At 41.0% G+C, this 16,822-nt stretch overlaps 1 protein-coding gene across 1 annotated transcript in view; it reads right to left on the bottom strand.

Annotated features, from left to right (window-relative positions):
• The window catches only part of LOC122794922 (probable ATP-dependent RNA helicase DDX60), a 2,165,155-nt gene that overhangs the window by 814,772 nt on the left and 1,333,561 nt on the right, over positions 1-16,822 (bottom strand). Inside the window, exons 29-30 of the mRNA XM_044063515.1 lie at positions 13,099-13,231; positions 10,301-10,432 (exon numbers count right to left, since the gene is read on the bottom strand). Of these exons, the coding sequence (XP_043919450.1) occupies positions 10,301-10,432; positions 13,099-13,231 (265 nt within the window). The remainder of the gene's footprint in view (positions 1-10,300; positions 10,433-13,098; positions 13,232-16,822) is intronic.

The following is a 16,822-nucleotide window of genomic DNA, read 5'->3' as shown; positions in this document are numbered from 1 at the left end:
TGGGTCCTTTAGAGGGTGAAAGGGGGGTAAAGGTAGCACTTAACCTATCTGCCAGGATGTTGGCAATATCAGTTGGTTCTGTAATTTTCATCCCGTTGTGCTGTAACTCAGAGCAGATCTGAGTGTACCACTGAGATTCTTGACATAGCTAGAGAATGCTTTGTGGTTGTCCTTAGAATCACTGGTGATTTTGTTTTCATAGCTAGCTTTGGAGGATCTTATAAAGGATCTCAGCTTCTTACTGAGACTGACCAGGGAGCTCCTCCACTCATGGGATTTTACTGTCTTTTGCAACAGTTTCTTCCTTCTGCTGTAGAATTTGTTTATGGCAGGTGACCACCAGATTGGCTTCCTTTTTTTGGAGGATAGCGTCTTGGTTCTGTTTGGGATAGCACGATCCATGCACTCATGTAAGTGCTTATAGAGTGCATTTGTGTAGGATTCAGCAGTAGCAACTGTATTGTCCATCTGCATGGGTGTCATGAAGTTCGCCACTTCTGTCTTAAGAAGCATGAAGTTGGCCTTGGAGAAACTTTTTACAATGGTTTCCTTAATGGGGGTGGGGGCGGGATGTGGATATCTAGGGTGATTAGCTTATAGTCGGATATGACCAACGAGGAGATGATTTCAGGTGTGGAACACCGGTCACTCATGTTGGTAATGACTAGGTCTAGGATATTGCTCTCCATGGTGGGGGTGTGGATAAGTTGATCCAGGGCATTGGAATTTATGAATTCCAGAAAGTGTTGAGCAAAGGATTTGGTACATGAGTAGTTTTCCCTGTTAATGGTGAAGTAGTTGAAATCGCCCATTATTGGGGTGTTTGTTTGGCCTGTTTTCTATGTTATTGTACATTTGTGTGCTTAGAGACAGAATGGTAGTTTTAGTTGCAAATTTATGATGAAGACCATGTTGATTACAAAATAAAAAGCATACCTGCTGATGTATTCAAGTAATTGCTCATAAACCAATACCTCTGTAGCCTTTTGCCTTTGCAGAGTTAATTTACTTTATTTGTATTTGTTTTCTGGGGTAGAGCACTGAACTCCATGGACATTTTCCAGAATCAGCCGAGGAGGGGTGTCTGGTTAAGTGACTTGCTCGAAGTCAAAAAGTTAGGAAAATGGCGGCTAAGAAGGTAGCTTGTTAACAACCTATAGCCTTAACCTCTGCATCAACTGCCCAAGAAATATTTCAGTCCTTGTGACTCTTCTGAGGTTTTTGTAGAGATGCAATATAACTAAACTTTGATTTTTCCCATTCCTTCCATGCTTCACTTCTAGATTTGATTAAAGATTTCAAAGTGCCCCTTATCAAGGAGACACAACTGACCATGGCAAACTTTGGCTTGTTGTGATCAGATTGTTTTGGATGGGAAAGAGGATGTTGCCAAAGGCAGTAACAGCTGACATTGGGGTCAGTGCATTCATATACTTATGACCAGATGGTAAGTTGCAGGTCAGAGTCTAGTAGGTTACTTAAATTATAAGAGACAGAATAGTAGGTAAGAAAACTATGTGAAGTCTTTTGAGCCCTGTAGGAGCAGTGTCAGAATAAAACAATAGTCAGTAAGAGCATTAGACAGGGCCTGTATAGATGTAAGTTTGTTTGGAAATATTGGAGATTATAATATCAATAAGTCATTTTTTGTGGATTTATGTGGTTATATTTGCTGTGAGGGCTTTCAGTTTGAATGTGCTTTTTTTTTTTTTGAGAAGTTTCTTTCTACTTCTCAGTCATGTGAATGGGGCTAAGTTACCATGGTTAATATGAGAAGGAATAGCAGAAAACATACAAGTACTGCTAATAAATAAAGAACAGATGAAGCATCTAGGGTCTAAAATGAATATGTGGTAAAGAGTCACAACTGACCCAACATGGGTTAGACCACATTAACAACCGGTGCAAAGACTTCTTTTTCTTTCGGCTGCTCCCATTAGGGGTCACCACAATGGATCATCTGTTTCCATTTCTTCCTGTCCTCTGCATCTTGCTCTCTCACACCAACCACCTGTATGTCCTCTCTCACCACATCCATAAACCTTATCTTAGGCCTTCCTCTTTTCCTCTTACCTGGCAGCTCCATCCTTAGCATTCTTTTCCCAATATACCCAGCATCCCTCCTCAGCACATGTCCAAACCAATGCAATCTTGCCTCTCTGACTTTGTCGCCAAACCGTCCAACCTGAACCGACCCTCTGATATACTTATTCCTAATCCTGTCCATCCCCATCACACCCAGTGCAAATCTTAACATCTTTAATTCTGCCATGTTCAGCTCTGACTCCTTCCTTTTTGTCATTGCCACTGTCTCCAACACATATAAGCATATGGTACATATACATATCTGGAGCATTTCTCCCCGGGCCTCCGCTGAAAACAGGCTCTGTGGAACCTAGTTGGACTTTCCCGGTCAACAAATGATAAATAAATAAATAAAAATAAAATAAAATATAACATAGCTAGTCTCATTACCCTCTTGTAGACCTTCTCTTTCACTCTTAATTGTACCCGTCTGTCACAAATCACTCCTGACACTCTTCTCCATCCACTCCACCCTGCCTGTACTCTCTTCTTTACCTCTCTTCCACTCTTAGCATTACTCTGAAATGTTGATCCCAAGTATTTAAATTAATCCACCTTCACCAACTCTACTCCCTGTATCCTCACCATTCCTCTAGCCTCCCTCTCACTCAGACACGTATATTCTGTCTTAGTCCTGCTGACCTTCATTCCCCTCCTCTCTAGAACATACCTCCACCTCTCCAGGGTCTCCTCAACCTGTTCTCTACTCTCACTACAGATCACAATGTCATCTGCAAACATTATAGTCCACGGGGATGTCTGATCTCATCTGTCACCCTGTCCATCACTATTACAAATAAGAAAGGGCTCAGAGCTGATCCTTGATGTAATCTCACGTCCACCTTAAATGTATCTGTCACTCCCACCACAGACCTCACCACTGTGACACTACCCTCGTACATATCCTGTACCACTCTTACATACTTCTCTGTCACTCCTGACTTCCTCATACAACACCACAACTCCTCTCGAGGCACCCTGTCATATGCTTTCTCTAAGTCCACAAAGATACAGTGCAACTCCTTCTGACCTTCTCTATACATTTCCAGCAACACTCTCAGAGCAAACATTCCATCTGTAGTGCTCTTTCCTGGCACAAAACCATACTGCTGATCACTAATCATCACCTCCCTTCTAAACCTAGCTTTCACTACTCTTTCCCATAACATCATGCTATGACTGATCAGTTTTATCCCTCTGTAGTTACTACAGCTCTGCACATCACCCTTACTCTTAAAAATCAGTACCAAACACACATATTTTCCACTCCTCAGGCATCCTCTCACTTTCTATGACTTCATTAAACAATCTGGTTAAAGATTCCACTGCCATCTCTCCTACACACCTCCATGCTTCCACAGGTATGTCATCTGGACCAACAGCCTTTCCATTCTTCATCCTCTTCATAGCTGTCCTTACTTCTTGCTTGCTAATTGCACTTCCTGATTCACTATCCCCACATCATCCAAACTTCTCTCTCTCTCATTGTCTTCATTCATCAGCTCATCAAAATACTCTTTCCATCTGCTCAACACACTCTCCTCGCTTGTGAGTATGTTTGTCTCATTATCCTTTATCACCTTTACCTGCTGCACATCTTTCCCCGCTCGGTCCCTCTGTCTAGCCAATCGATTCAGGTCCTTTTCTCCCTCCTTAGTGTTCAACCTTTCATACAACGCTCCACATGCCTTATCCTTCACCACCACTCTCTTTGCCATGTGCCTCATCTCTCTGTTGATCCCACTTCTTCTTCGCCAACCTCTTTCTCTGTATACTCTCCTGTACTTCTTCATTCCACCATCAGGTCTCCTTGTCCTCCTTTCTCTGTCCAGATGTCACACCAAACATCATTCTGACTGTCTCCCTTACCAGCTCTGCTGTAGTTACCCAACTATTTGGTAACTCTTCTCTGCCACCCAATTCTTGTCTTAACTCTTCTCTGAGCTCTACCTCACAATCACCAATTTTCAACTTCCATGATTTGATCTAGTGCAAAAACAATGTTCTCAAATTAAATGTGAAAGAATATAGCATTGTTCATTTTCGTAAACAAAACATTTTCACATGCCATATAGGTTCATAGGTTCAAAGGTTCATAGGTTCATAGGTTGGTACTAGGCTATCAGCCCTAGGGCCTATGCAAGCTTAGCCATAACAATTCCTTGGATATTTCTTCCCACAGTATTTACTTCTCTGGACCCCTGTCTAGCAGGGCGCCTGACATGATCCCCAGGGTGAATTTCATATCTCCCATCCAATCATCAAGGTTCCTTTTGAAGAGGGCCAATGAGGTGCTCTGCTTGACATGTATGGGCAGTCTATTCCAGAGTATGGGGAGTCTCTGGGTCAGGAACCTATCCCTCCAGCATGTTTTGCTCATTGTGATGACAAGGTTTAGATCCCTGGAGTGTGTGGCTCTGAGGGATTGGGATTTCTTTAAGTGGAGCATGTCCAACAGCTCAGGGTTTGACATGGCCTTGTATGTTAAGCAGAGATCGCCTCTGAGTAGACGATATGCCACAGAGTATAGCTGGAGTTTTTTTAGACAGCCAGCATATGGCATCTGCTTTAGCCCTGTGATTCTTTTAGTGAGGTATTTCTGTGGCCTTTCCAGCTGTTGCAGATGTCTTGTGAGGTACATACCAAACAGGGCATTATACTCTATAATGGGTTTAATGAGGGATGAGTACAGTGGGACAATGACCTCCTTTTTTCTTTATGAAAAGCCCTTATGACGAGGTGTGCCACATAGAAGGATTTCCTGACTGTTGTGGTGATGTGGTTATCGAAAGTGAGACCACTGTCCACCTGTGTCCCTAAGTCTCTCATCACACTTTCGATGTTTAGTGTCCTGCCACCTATGTGGTAATTCATGGGTACATGTTTTTTTTCCAAAGGGGATACATTTCTTGGCATTAAGCTTGAGCCCATGGCTCTGGCACCAGGCATCTGTTTCTGTAAGGCCCTTTTGTAGAATATCCACACAATTTGGGGATTCAATAATGGCTCCCAGTTTGCAGTCATCTGCGAACTTTGCTAGCCAGAGTCCCTTAGTGTTGGCCTGTACTTCAAAGAAGTAGATGCCAAACAAGAGTGGTCCCAGGACTGAACCCTGAGGTGCTCCACTTGTCAATTGTCTGGAGCTGGATTTGGAGTTGGCTACTTTTATAGTCTGGGTTTTGTCAGTAAGCCAGTTGGCAACCCATCGAGTGATGTAGTGACTTATGCCCAGCTTAGTAAGTTTATCTATGATTCCAGAGTGGAGGATGGTGTCGAAGGCCTTGGCGAGGTCCAGATAGGCTGTGTGGACTGCCTTACCCTCGTCCACAGCTCTGGAGACTGATTCGAAGAAGTCAATGAGATTCAGGAGACAAGATCGGTCCTTCACAAACCCAAACTGGGTGGGGTCCAGTGTTGGAAGGTTGCCAATGTCTTTGTTTATAAGTTCCATGATAATGCGTTCTATGCCCCTGTAGATCAGGCTTGTCAGACTGATGGGACGGTAGTTCCTGGGATCCAAGGTGGATCCTCCCTTGTGGAGCGGGATAACTGTAGCTGTGTGCCACTCAGTGGGCATGAAGCCTGAGGTGAGGCTATGATTAAACATGACACTTAGGTGAGGTGCCAGTTCATTTTGTAGTTCATGTAATACACAGCCTGGGATGTCATCTTGTCCCATGGATGCTGTATTCTTAGTTTTGGAGAGTGTGGTTTCTACCTGTGTGGCCATGATTATCGGAATTTGGCAATCTTTTGGTATTGAGATGGGCCCTTTAGGGGGTGAGAGGGGGATGAAGTTGGCACTAAATCGATCTCCCAGGATATTGGCAATATCCTTGGGATCAGTATATTTAAAGCCATTCTGTTGTAGCTCAGAGCAGATCTGAGCATTGCCATTTAGATTCTTGACATAACTATAGAATGCCTTGTGGTTGTCTTTGGAATCTTTGGCAATTCTATTTTCGTAACTAGCTTTTGAGGATTTTATGAGGGATCTCAGCTTCTTACTGAGGCTGGTAAGGGAGTTTTTTGCATCATGGGATTTTCCTCTTTTCTGCAACAGTTTCTTCCTTCTGTTGTATAGTTTGCTTATAGCAAGGGACCACCAGATTGGCTTCCTTTTTTTGGAGAAGAGCATCTTGGTTCTATTTGGGATGGCACGATTCATGCACGAGTGGATGTGCTCGTACAATGCCTTAGTGTAGGATTCTGCAGTCGAACTTCCAGATCCTGTCTGCGTGGGTGTTGTGAAGTTTGTCACTTCTGACTTCAGTAACATGAAGTTGGCTTTGGAGTAGTTTTTTAAGGAGGTTTCCTTACTGGGGGGGTGGGGGTGGGATGTGGATGTCAAGGGTTATTTGCTTATGGTCAGACCTGACCAATGAGGGAGTGACCACTGGTGTGGAGCATCTATCTCCCATGTTGGTAATGACCAGGTGTAGGATATTGGAGCCCCTGGTGGGACAATGGATTAGTTGATCCAGGGCATTGGAATTTATGAATTCCAAAAACTGTTGGGAAAAGGAGTTGGTACCCAAGTAGTTTTCCCAATTAATGGCAGGGTAGTTGAAATCACCCAGTATTAGGGTATTTGGTTGTATCTTAAATTTTCCAGTATGTTTAGAAAGGTGTAGTGAGAATCTTGGGGCATGGTGGGGGATCTGTAGCAAGCTACAATTTGGATTGCAGTCTTACCTAGTGTTAGTTGCACCTGGAGAATTTCAGATGTATTGTGTTGGGCAACTAGCCTGGAGGTGTGAATATCCTTGGTAAATATGGACACTCCTCCACCTTTAGTGTTTCGGTCTTGGTTTTGTGGCCGAAAAGTGTGGTAAGAATTGTAGCCTGGTATTGCAGGGGTGCTCTCTTGAGCCTTGAACCAGGTTTCAGTTACTGCACACATATCGATGTTCTCCATTTTTAGGAGTGCCTCGAGAGAGTGCATTTTGAGGTTTAGACTTCTTGCATTGAGTAGCATTACCTTCAGATTTTGCATGCTTGTATCTGTTACAGTGGTGGTTTTATCCTTTGATCCTTGCCTAAAAAAGCCACTATAGAGGTGGCAAGTGCTTTAGCCAGTAACCTGAATCCCAGGGGTGACAGGTGCAGACCATCTCTGGCAAAGCATCGTGGTTTGTCGATCATGTCTTCCCAGGCAGATAGATACTGGATCCCCTTTAAATGACACCAGAACCTTAGCCAATTGTTGAAGTCAATCATTTTGTCCTTATACTGTGGTATCTTTCTGGGCGAAGGCAGGATGCTACTCAGGGCTAGGGTCATAACTGCCTGGGTCACATGATCCAAGAGCTCTTCCATGTCTCTTTTTATGTAGTCCAGGGAGGTACGTCTCAAGTCATTCACTCCAGCATGAACAATGACAGTCGTATCTGTACTTGTTATGGAGTGACTTGAGTGCATGCGTTATGTGAAGGATCCTGGCACCCGACAGGCAGCTGACTGTAATTTTCTCCTTGTTCAGCCTGGTGAGTGGGACATCAGTGTGCCTGACTATAGAGTCACCTATGACTAAAGTGTTGGGTACATTGTCCTGCCTTAGGGGCTGTTGTTGGGTGGCACACTGGTGTTGTGAGCTATGTGTTACTTTGGATGTGACTGGTGTTTGTTTGCGTTTCGGCTTCGGAGGTCCTTGTTGCTTGGGCAGGTTAATGTTAAGGGCCTCCGCATATGTGGGTTTAGTGTTGCTATGTGTGGGTGTTTTTATAGGTGAAACACCCCTCCAAACAGATAGTGTTATATGGGATCTAATTGTTGATAAATGGGATTAGTATAATGATTAAGGTGTTCACCTCACAGACACAAGTTACAGGGTTTGAAAGGGAAATAATGTGCTATGCTTAAAATGGCTCCACAGGCAGCCAGCCTAGTAGTACTTACCTATGAACTTAGCTATAATTCATTATTGTTTGATCATCATGTCTCTGCAGTACTTTGGAAAACCTTCTATCTGGCTCATCAGATATTCCCCTCTAAAAAGGTGGCCTAGCAACAGACCCGCGGAATTACAGACCCATTAGCCTGACCAGCCTCATATCAAGCTCATTATGGAGCTTATAAATAATGACATAGATGACCTCAAAACCCTGGATCCTACCCAATTCAGCTTCATGAAGGACAGATCCTGCCTGTTAAATCTGGTGGATTTCTCTGAAGTCTGACCAAGGCCATTGATGACGGCAAATCTGTGCAAACAGCATACCTCGACGTGGCAAAGGCTTTCGACATAATCCTGCATTCAAGCATTATTGATAAGTTTAGCAAACTGAATGCAGACTCCTTTATTGTAAGATAAGTTGCCAACTGGCTCACAATCTAGACACACACTATCAAACTGGGTGACTCCACATCAGCTAGCAAACCTGTTACCACCAGGGTGCCACAGGGGTCAGTGCTGGTCCCCCCTACTTTTTAGTATATACTTCTCAGACATTCAGGTCAAAATTAAGGGGTTGTGGCTGACCGTGTAATCACTGAATCCCCAAATGATGATGTCCCTATACTGCAGTAAGGTCTCACGCAGACCTACTGGTGTACTAGTCACAGTTTCAAACTGAAAGCAAATAAATGCATCATCATTCCCTTTGGCACAATGTCCCTTCACACTATCAAATCAACCACAATACCCTAAGCACCCATGAAGTGGTAAGGGACCTGGGTTCACAGGTTGACCGCAACCTTAACATCAACCACCATGTGTCTACCATAGTAAGGAAAGCTTTCCATGTAGCTCACTTGATTAGTAAAGGTATTGCCTCAAGAGTAAAACAGGTTATAACCCCTATACTTGGCACTTATCTGGCCCATAATTGAGTATAATGCCCCATTTGGCGTGTACCATATGAAGCACCTGCAGCAATTAGAGAGACCTCAGTGGTATCTAACAAAGAAGATCAAGGGCCTCCAGCATATGCCTTACATGGACCGACTAAAATCCCTGTCATTATACTCCGTATCGTACACTAATGAACTTACTGCATATCCGTAGATCAACTAGCGACTGCCACATTTTTGGAGCAAGCTACTAGTTCATGTGAAACAAAGCCCCTCTATGACACTGATCAAGAACAACCAGGATGAGTGGATGGGGCACTGCAAATTCTTACTGGGGATAGCACCCACAACCATCCTGGACATGGGCAGTGATCACTAAATGCAATCTTGGGTATTAACTAGCACTTCTATGGTGTTACATTGGGTTGAAATGGCTAGGCTTAAAATGACCTCCAGTTCAACAGCCTAGTAATCTCCTATGATCCTATGATCAAAGTTCCAAAAGCATCTTCACTAGAGTCAGTGCAGTCTTAATCCCTTTATTTATATCTCATCAGACCCCATTACTGAATATAATGCACATTTTTGCATGTATTTGTCCAAACATGTCACTCAGTTTGAGACCTCAGAGATTCAGTGGCCTCAAAAATCTTAGTTATTATGACAGACTGGCAGCTGTCTCTCTGAATTCAGTCTCTCATAGTATCTTCTGTTGAGATCTGTGTCTAGTCTTTCAGACTATGAAAGATCAAACACTTTTTAATTTCCTATTCATTCTATAGAACAAATGGTACCTCAAATATCTAGTTAAAGGAAGTAAACCTTCATCAACACATAAATAAGATATGCTGGCATGAAAGGTTCATATACATTGCATTTCTTACCTCTAGAGCAAACTTCCATTACATGCCAAGCAGAATACCACCATTGTTACCTTCAAGATAAACCTAAATAATTGGATGGGAATCCTCAAATACTCTCCTTGTCTATCTTGTATTGCTCTCCTTGAAGTTGGAGGGAGGTTATGGATAGGGTTATTGCCTATGCTTGCAATGGTCTGTAGATTGATTACCTAGAATTACCTATGAACCTATACTATGTGTAGTACCCTAACTAAGCAGTTATTCCTGTAGAGCAGGATAGATAGCCAAGAGGGATCAAGTGCCATATGTCAGAATAATGTGGCATCCACACAACCCCATTATAAATGCTACTATCACAGCAAGCACAGACAAAATACAATGTACAAAACTAGTGAAACATCAAGAAAGCATCTGAAATTATTACTACATATAGTAGAGCATACATGCATCATGCAGATTTTACTGTTATCTGTATAACAGTTTACTCAGGAAAATCATAACATTGCCACATGCACATAAAAGTAAGTGCTATCTTAGGCAATGCATGAAGGCGCACCTACCTTGACAAATCCCCTCCTAAACAGCATCTCAACAACTCTTCTGTCTTTTAAATTCATGGAAGCATGGTGACACCCGATACCTCTCATCAAAAGCCAATTTATGTTTGCTGTTTCACATATGTATTGTAGTATCTAAAATACAGATAATTTTATGTTAGTAACTTTTAGAGATGGATGGCAATATAAAATTACATACAGTGTATTTATCTAACTCACTATATATGACACACACACACACACACACACACACACACACACACACACACACACACACACACACACACACACACTAAGACATATGTGTCTTCTGCGAGAAATTAACATATAACCTGCTGATAGGAAACAGCCCAATTTAAACTTGTTGAATAATACCCTTATTAAAACTGTTGGGGACACCAATTAGAAAGAATTTCTACAAAGGGGCATGCTCCCCTGCAACCAGAAATGTGGAAGTTCTCCATCATACCCGTTTACCCTTAATTAAATATACCAACTTCATGGTTGCGCAACTGCAGTTAAAAGAGAAACACCCAACAAAAGTGAAAAAAAATGCTTGCACTACTGTGATCTTTCTGTACATCTAAATAATGTAAAAACAACAACAGACTTGTGAATTCATGGAATTACAAGGCAAACATATGTTCTGTTACACTGAGTAGTGCATCTGCCCAGGTATGTACAGGTGTATGATATTTTTAACTGCTGTTGTACCAGAAAAAAAAACACTTCAAACTTACTAAGAAGATTAAGGGCAGAATCCAAAAATACCCTCTCCAGAACTGCAGCTGATCCGGGGATGAACTGCTCTGTGACTCACTGAGGAATCATGCTGTTTACCACCATCCACCGTGTGCCACAGGAGGCAGGACCACAGCACACCATACAGCTGTGTTCATGTGCTTGCCCTGTTACTAGATAAATGCCTGCATTGTGCACTGCTGTGAGTGCAAAGGAATAATGAGATGTTGTAGTATGAGAGGGCAGAGTATCTTTGATTTATTTATTTTTTATTTTGCTTTTGTTTACCAGATTTGTCTGACTGGTTTTAGTCAAAAATCCCTTTTCAGCAGAGACCCAGGGAGAAAATCTCCAACATATGATAAACATTTCTAATCAGTCAATAATATATCTTGATGACCAAGCATGGATAACAATGGAAATGGATGTCTATGCAATACAAGATTTCAGAAATATACATAGCCACTGCACCACCTTGCTAATCTAGACAAAAAAGTCACATGTTTTATGCTGCTGTGTGCATATGTCTGTATATGTTTGTGGAAACATACACAATAAATATTTCATAACCAAAAAAATAAAGAGTATATTTTGGAGGACCATGCCTTGTTTTAATTGTACTGTCATTCTGTCAGATTCTGTGATGTACACTTCCCAATAAAGTGTGTGGTACTACACAGATTGAGAGTTTACTCATGTGAGTAGCTGTGGCCTTCACAGTATTAAGTTTGTGTGCTGAGCAGGGTTTGGCATTACGAAAGACCTCTGAATTGAGCACCACACTTTATTCACATTCGATTGTTTACCTGCATTCATACTGCTCAGCAGCACTGCCCATGGTGCACAGCAGCACAATGGTGCTTGCACAATGCGAAAGCGCTAGTTCTGAATTGTGAACATGTGATTTACTAACAACCATGCAACATCCAAGAGCAGTACATAGTATGTTTCTGAATCCTCCCAAAACATGAATTATATATAAAACATGTTAAGTGATGTACAAACATCGGTATCTAATCACAGCAGATACTCAAAAACTCATAAAATAGAGAACAAAAATGAGAAACACCTACCGCTATAATAAGTATGCATTATCCGTCACTCAAGTTTTGTCATTTACTTATGACCCATTACTGTGCACATGAAACAGTCTACCCTTGCATACTGGGTGTGAGGGAAAACAATCTTTCTCCTGTCAAAAACAACTTTAGTTTCTGGATTCATGGTAATACAGCAGAGGGAAAAGATTAAACACAAAAAATAATCTTATAAAAGAAAATTAATGAAAACATATACACTAATACTACTACAAATAATAACAGAAAAATCTACAAATAAAATCTGTGACTGAAAGCAATAATGCAGTAATAATGTAGAAATGCAATAGTAACAGCACATGAAAAAAAAAAATATGAAAAAATAGGTACCCAGGGCAAAAGGTTGGGAAAAGATATGGAGTAACTTCTCAACAAAAAGAACAAATAACAAGAAAATAAGTATAAAGCTGGTGCCCAACTCAGTCTCCTTTCTATAAGAGAATATTCACTACAGCTGATCTGTTAAAAAGAAAAAAAAAGAATTACTTTAGAACTAGCTAATGACACTGAGACCTAGGACAGCTTTTTTACGACTATATTAGAGCTGACATCGGGAAGCACATAAATCCAGTCATATTCAAATATAAAGGGGAGAAGACCCAGACTTCAGTTAATTTAAGAACACTGTTTTCATATGGAATAATTTTTAAAAGTAAGACGGATGATAGCAATATAAAATAAATGAGGCATATAGTAGCCAGTAGAAAAGGCACCTCAACACTAAACTAATAATTGTTCATCTGGCCAATCAGAATATAAAGAAGGCAGCCACAGTAGGTAGAATCTGAAACGTACTTAAGAGTCGAAAAAAGAAATTCGCTGTCTTGACTTTTTGTACTCTCAAAATTTGTACCACCATTAAAAAAAAAAAAAAAAAGATTTTTAAATAAAATTACTTATATTGCATCATTTCATCGAATGGCTGCATTTTTGTTTAATATTTTAAATAAAATCATATCTTACCTTTTTCTCCACAGATCGTGTATTGGCATATGTACAGTCTGGAAGAATTTTCTCAAGTTCTTCAAGCTGTTTCATTAAATTGTTATTTTTTGCTTCAGACACGAGCGGATTTTCATTTTGTTGTCTTATAAAGCTATGAAAAACAATTATCATATGTAAGATAGTTTTGCATGAGGACATATATTGCTACCTAACTAAAAGATAAACTAATAAACATTAAATGACTCAGGTAAAAGCTGCTACGTATGAACTTAAAAGTAATTTTAAATGTCAAAGCGTATCGTGGCCACAGGGTCCTTATATTTTAACATTCTTGTTATCTGAAAGAGTCAGTGGGCAATGTGTCTTCAACAATTAGAAATGTGTCTCCATCTTCATATAAGATATCCATCATTGGCATCAAAGGAAAAGTGCATAAAACAAACTTTATGCCATGTTCTTTACAACAGAGAACATTACAACAAAATAACTGAGGAAGAAAAGAAAATTATCATTGTGTAATGAATAAACGGGGGAGGGGAGGAGATGAAGTGAGTGTGAGCATGAGGACCTGCTGTCTGAGATAGGGTACTGTAGGCTCCAGTTTTCTTTGCTGCATTCTCAGCCAGTAATACATATTTTCTTTTTAGCTTTTACTAGGAAAGGGTGGTGGTTCAAGACAGCACTCCACATACTATTGTGCTCACAAATGTAGACCTGGACCTGGAATTAATATCCACTCAATGATGCCCAATAAAGTTATGAGAATAATACCAGGTAGCTGAAGTATAGATCACTTGGACTGAACCCTCTTCCCCAAAATAAACACTTGAAATCAATAAACCCTCTTTTGGAATGGCATCTAAATGGAAGAAAAATAGCTTGGTGGTCAGCAGGCAAAGAGGCAAAGTGCTTAGAAACATGTGCACTCTTTCTCTGAGGGCAACACCCATCAATCCATCCATCCATAAACCCCCTTTTCCCCCATTTTTATACAAGGGGTTGGGGTGTCACGTCAACACTGAGAATCATCTAGAGCCAATGTTCACACCACCAGGTGGTTATCCCTGCCACAATTGTTCTTCCATACTGCATGCACACACAGACACACACAAGACACACACACACACACACACACACACACACACACACACACACACACACACATACACACACACACACACACACACACACACACACACACACACTCACACACACAAACACACACACACACGCACGCACACACACACACACACACACACACACACACACACATATACACACTTGCACACTCACACTTATGACCAGTTTGGAGTACCCAATCCACCTACTGTATGTTTTTGTGTGAGTAAACCAGAACACCAATAGAAAACCCATGCAGACACATGGAGGCTTGCTGAACCATGCAAACACAGGGAGGATATGCTGATTCTGTATGGAAGGCACCTCAGCTGAGAATTGGTCCCGACAGCTCTTGCTGTGAGATGACAATGTTACCTACTGCACCACTGTGTGTCACTGTTGAGACCAAAATATTATACAGTAAAATAACTAAGAACATCAATCTGCTTCACAATTAGCCTATCAAATCTGAAGTGGATGATGGAAACAAACACTTGCTTGAACTGCTGTAATGGGACCACACAGTATGTATGAGCCTTTTTACAGTCAATGTATGAAGAAAGTGTTCCTTCTATTTCCCTCTAACAGCCTCATTGTGGAAATATACCAGTAAATTTATGTATTCCTTCAAAATAAATTCTGAAATCACCTTAAATATGAACCTGTGATTTATTCAAAGAGATACCCTCTACAGAAGAAAAGTCAGAAATGGCTCATAACACCAACACACTTAGACATATGATTTATGCATACTGAGGTGAGGGAAACCAGGGAAATAACTGCACATCAGAGGAATGTAACTTAAGCCAAAGACAAAGGCTGAATGGACTGATGATGAAACAACTCCAGCAGAAAATTGATATTTGAACCGGGAGCCAGGTTCCATGCAGGTGACTTCATGTGAAGAATTCCTCACAGGAAATTATGCTTTATGCCTATTTGAGTAATTAATCTGTTTTGCAGTAAATGAATATTAGCAACGTAGAATAAGGAGAACATATATACCAGCTCATTCATCAAAAGGTACAAAAAGGAATAGCATCCTGAATTGCTTATCCAATCACTCTTCCTAATCCTTTCTAACCTCCCCTGACTGATTCTTTTATTTATCATACAATATTTTATATGCTCTACTAATTATTCTTTTTTTAACAGCAGCTTCTGTTCTAGATTCTATTAAAAACTCTGCCAGTGGTGGTCTTTCATATATGATCCCCCCATTTCTTTCTTTTTTCCTATACTATGATATCAATCATTGACAGGGAAGGCACTCTTTAACCTTCAGTCCAAATAAATTCCTGGCATCTTTCCATTCCATTACCTTTCCCTCTCTAGTTATTTGCTCCCAATACCTTTGTTACTTTGCCAGTTTTCTCCAATAAATTTCAGCCCTCTCTCGCCTATTGTCTGTATCCATAATTGCAGTCATCCCTGTCATCAGAATCTCCTTTCTCCATTCCTGTATTGGCTTAGTTCTTAGAATAATTTCTGCTACTTTATGAATATAATATTCTGTATGATTATTGTTATTCTCCTTAAAGATCTAAGTTTCTTCAGATTCTCCATTTCATCACCATCCCTTTCCACTTTGAATTATGGGATCACAAGAAGTTACTAGGTTATTGGCCATGAGACCCTCAGAAGTCTAGCTAAGAATTTAGTACATGTTAGGGACTTGGGCACCCAGGTTGACAGCAAACTGACTTTTGATCATCATATTGCCTCCACTGTAAGGAAAGCTTTCTACATGGCCCACCTCATTAGTAAGGGTATCTCATCCAAGGACAAGGTGGGCATAACATCCCTGTATTCTTCCCTTATAAGACCTATTATTAATTACAATGACCCTTTCAGCATGTACCGCACAAAGCACATGCAGCAGCTGGAGAGACCACTGAGGTCCCTCACCAGGAGAATCCAGGGCCTCAAACATCTACCCTACACATGTCCATCTCTCAATCATATACAGATTCCTCAGAGGTGAACTCTGTCTGGCACACAAAGCAATTTCAGACCTTGCCTTGATGGGACTGCTGCATATCCACAAGTCAAGCTCCACACGAGTAACCCACACACATGGCCTCAAGCTGGTCTGTAACATCAATAGGACTTGATGGCAGGACAGATTTTTGTCCCAGAGACTCCCCTTCTGTGGAATAGACTTCTTCTTCACATCAAGCAGAGCACCTCAATAACCCTTTTCAAGCGCAACCTGGATAACTGGATGGGGAACAGAAAATACATCCCTGGGATTCCACCTGTGTCCATGGTGGACAGGGGCATTGGGTGCTGACTTGTTGGAACATGGGCTAAATACTTGGCTAGGCTTGTAAGGGCTTCAGGGCCAATAGCCTAGTAACTTCATATGATCCTATGAAGATCAAGAAGGTGAAACATAAATTTGTGTTTATTCGTACAATTTAGAAAGAAAAATTGGTAACTGTATAGACAGACTGATGTTAGTTCTCGTAGCGATGTTATGTCAAAAAGGATGTGTTGGTCCACAAGGAAACCTTGTCCATATAGAAAATAATGTAAGAATGCTTAGCCAATAAGGACTGGAGCTAAGCAATTCTCTTAGCTGAAGAGAGAGTTACTAAAATATTCATATTAGAAGACAGAA

The sequence above is a fragment of the Protopterus annectens genome, chromosome 2.part1, assembly GCF_019279795.1.
Source record: "Protopterus annectens isolate FY-2018-M chromosome 2.part1, PAN1.0, whole genome shotgun sequence".
NCBI classification, from domain to species: domain Eukaryota; kingdom Metazoa; phylum Chordata; order Ceratodontiformes; family Protopteridae; genus Protopterus; species Protopterus annectens.
Note: the sequence above shows the minus strand (reverse complement) of the source record. Positions and strands in the feature narration are given on the sequence as shown.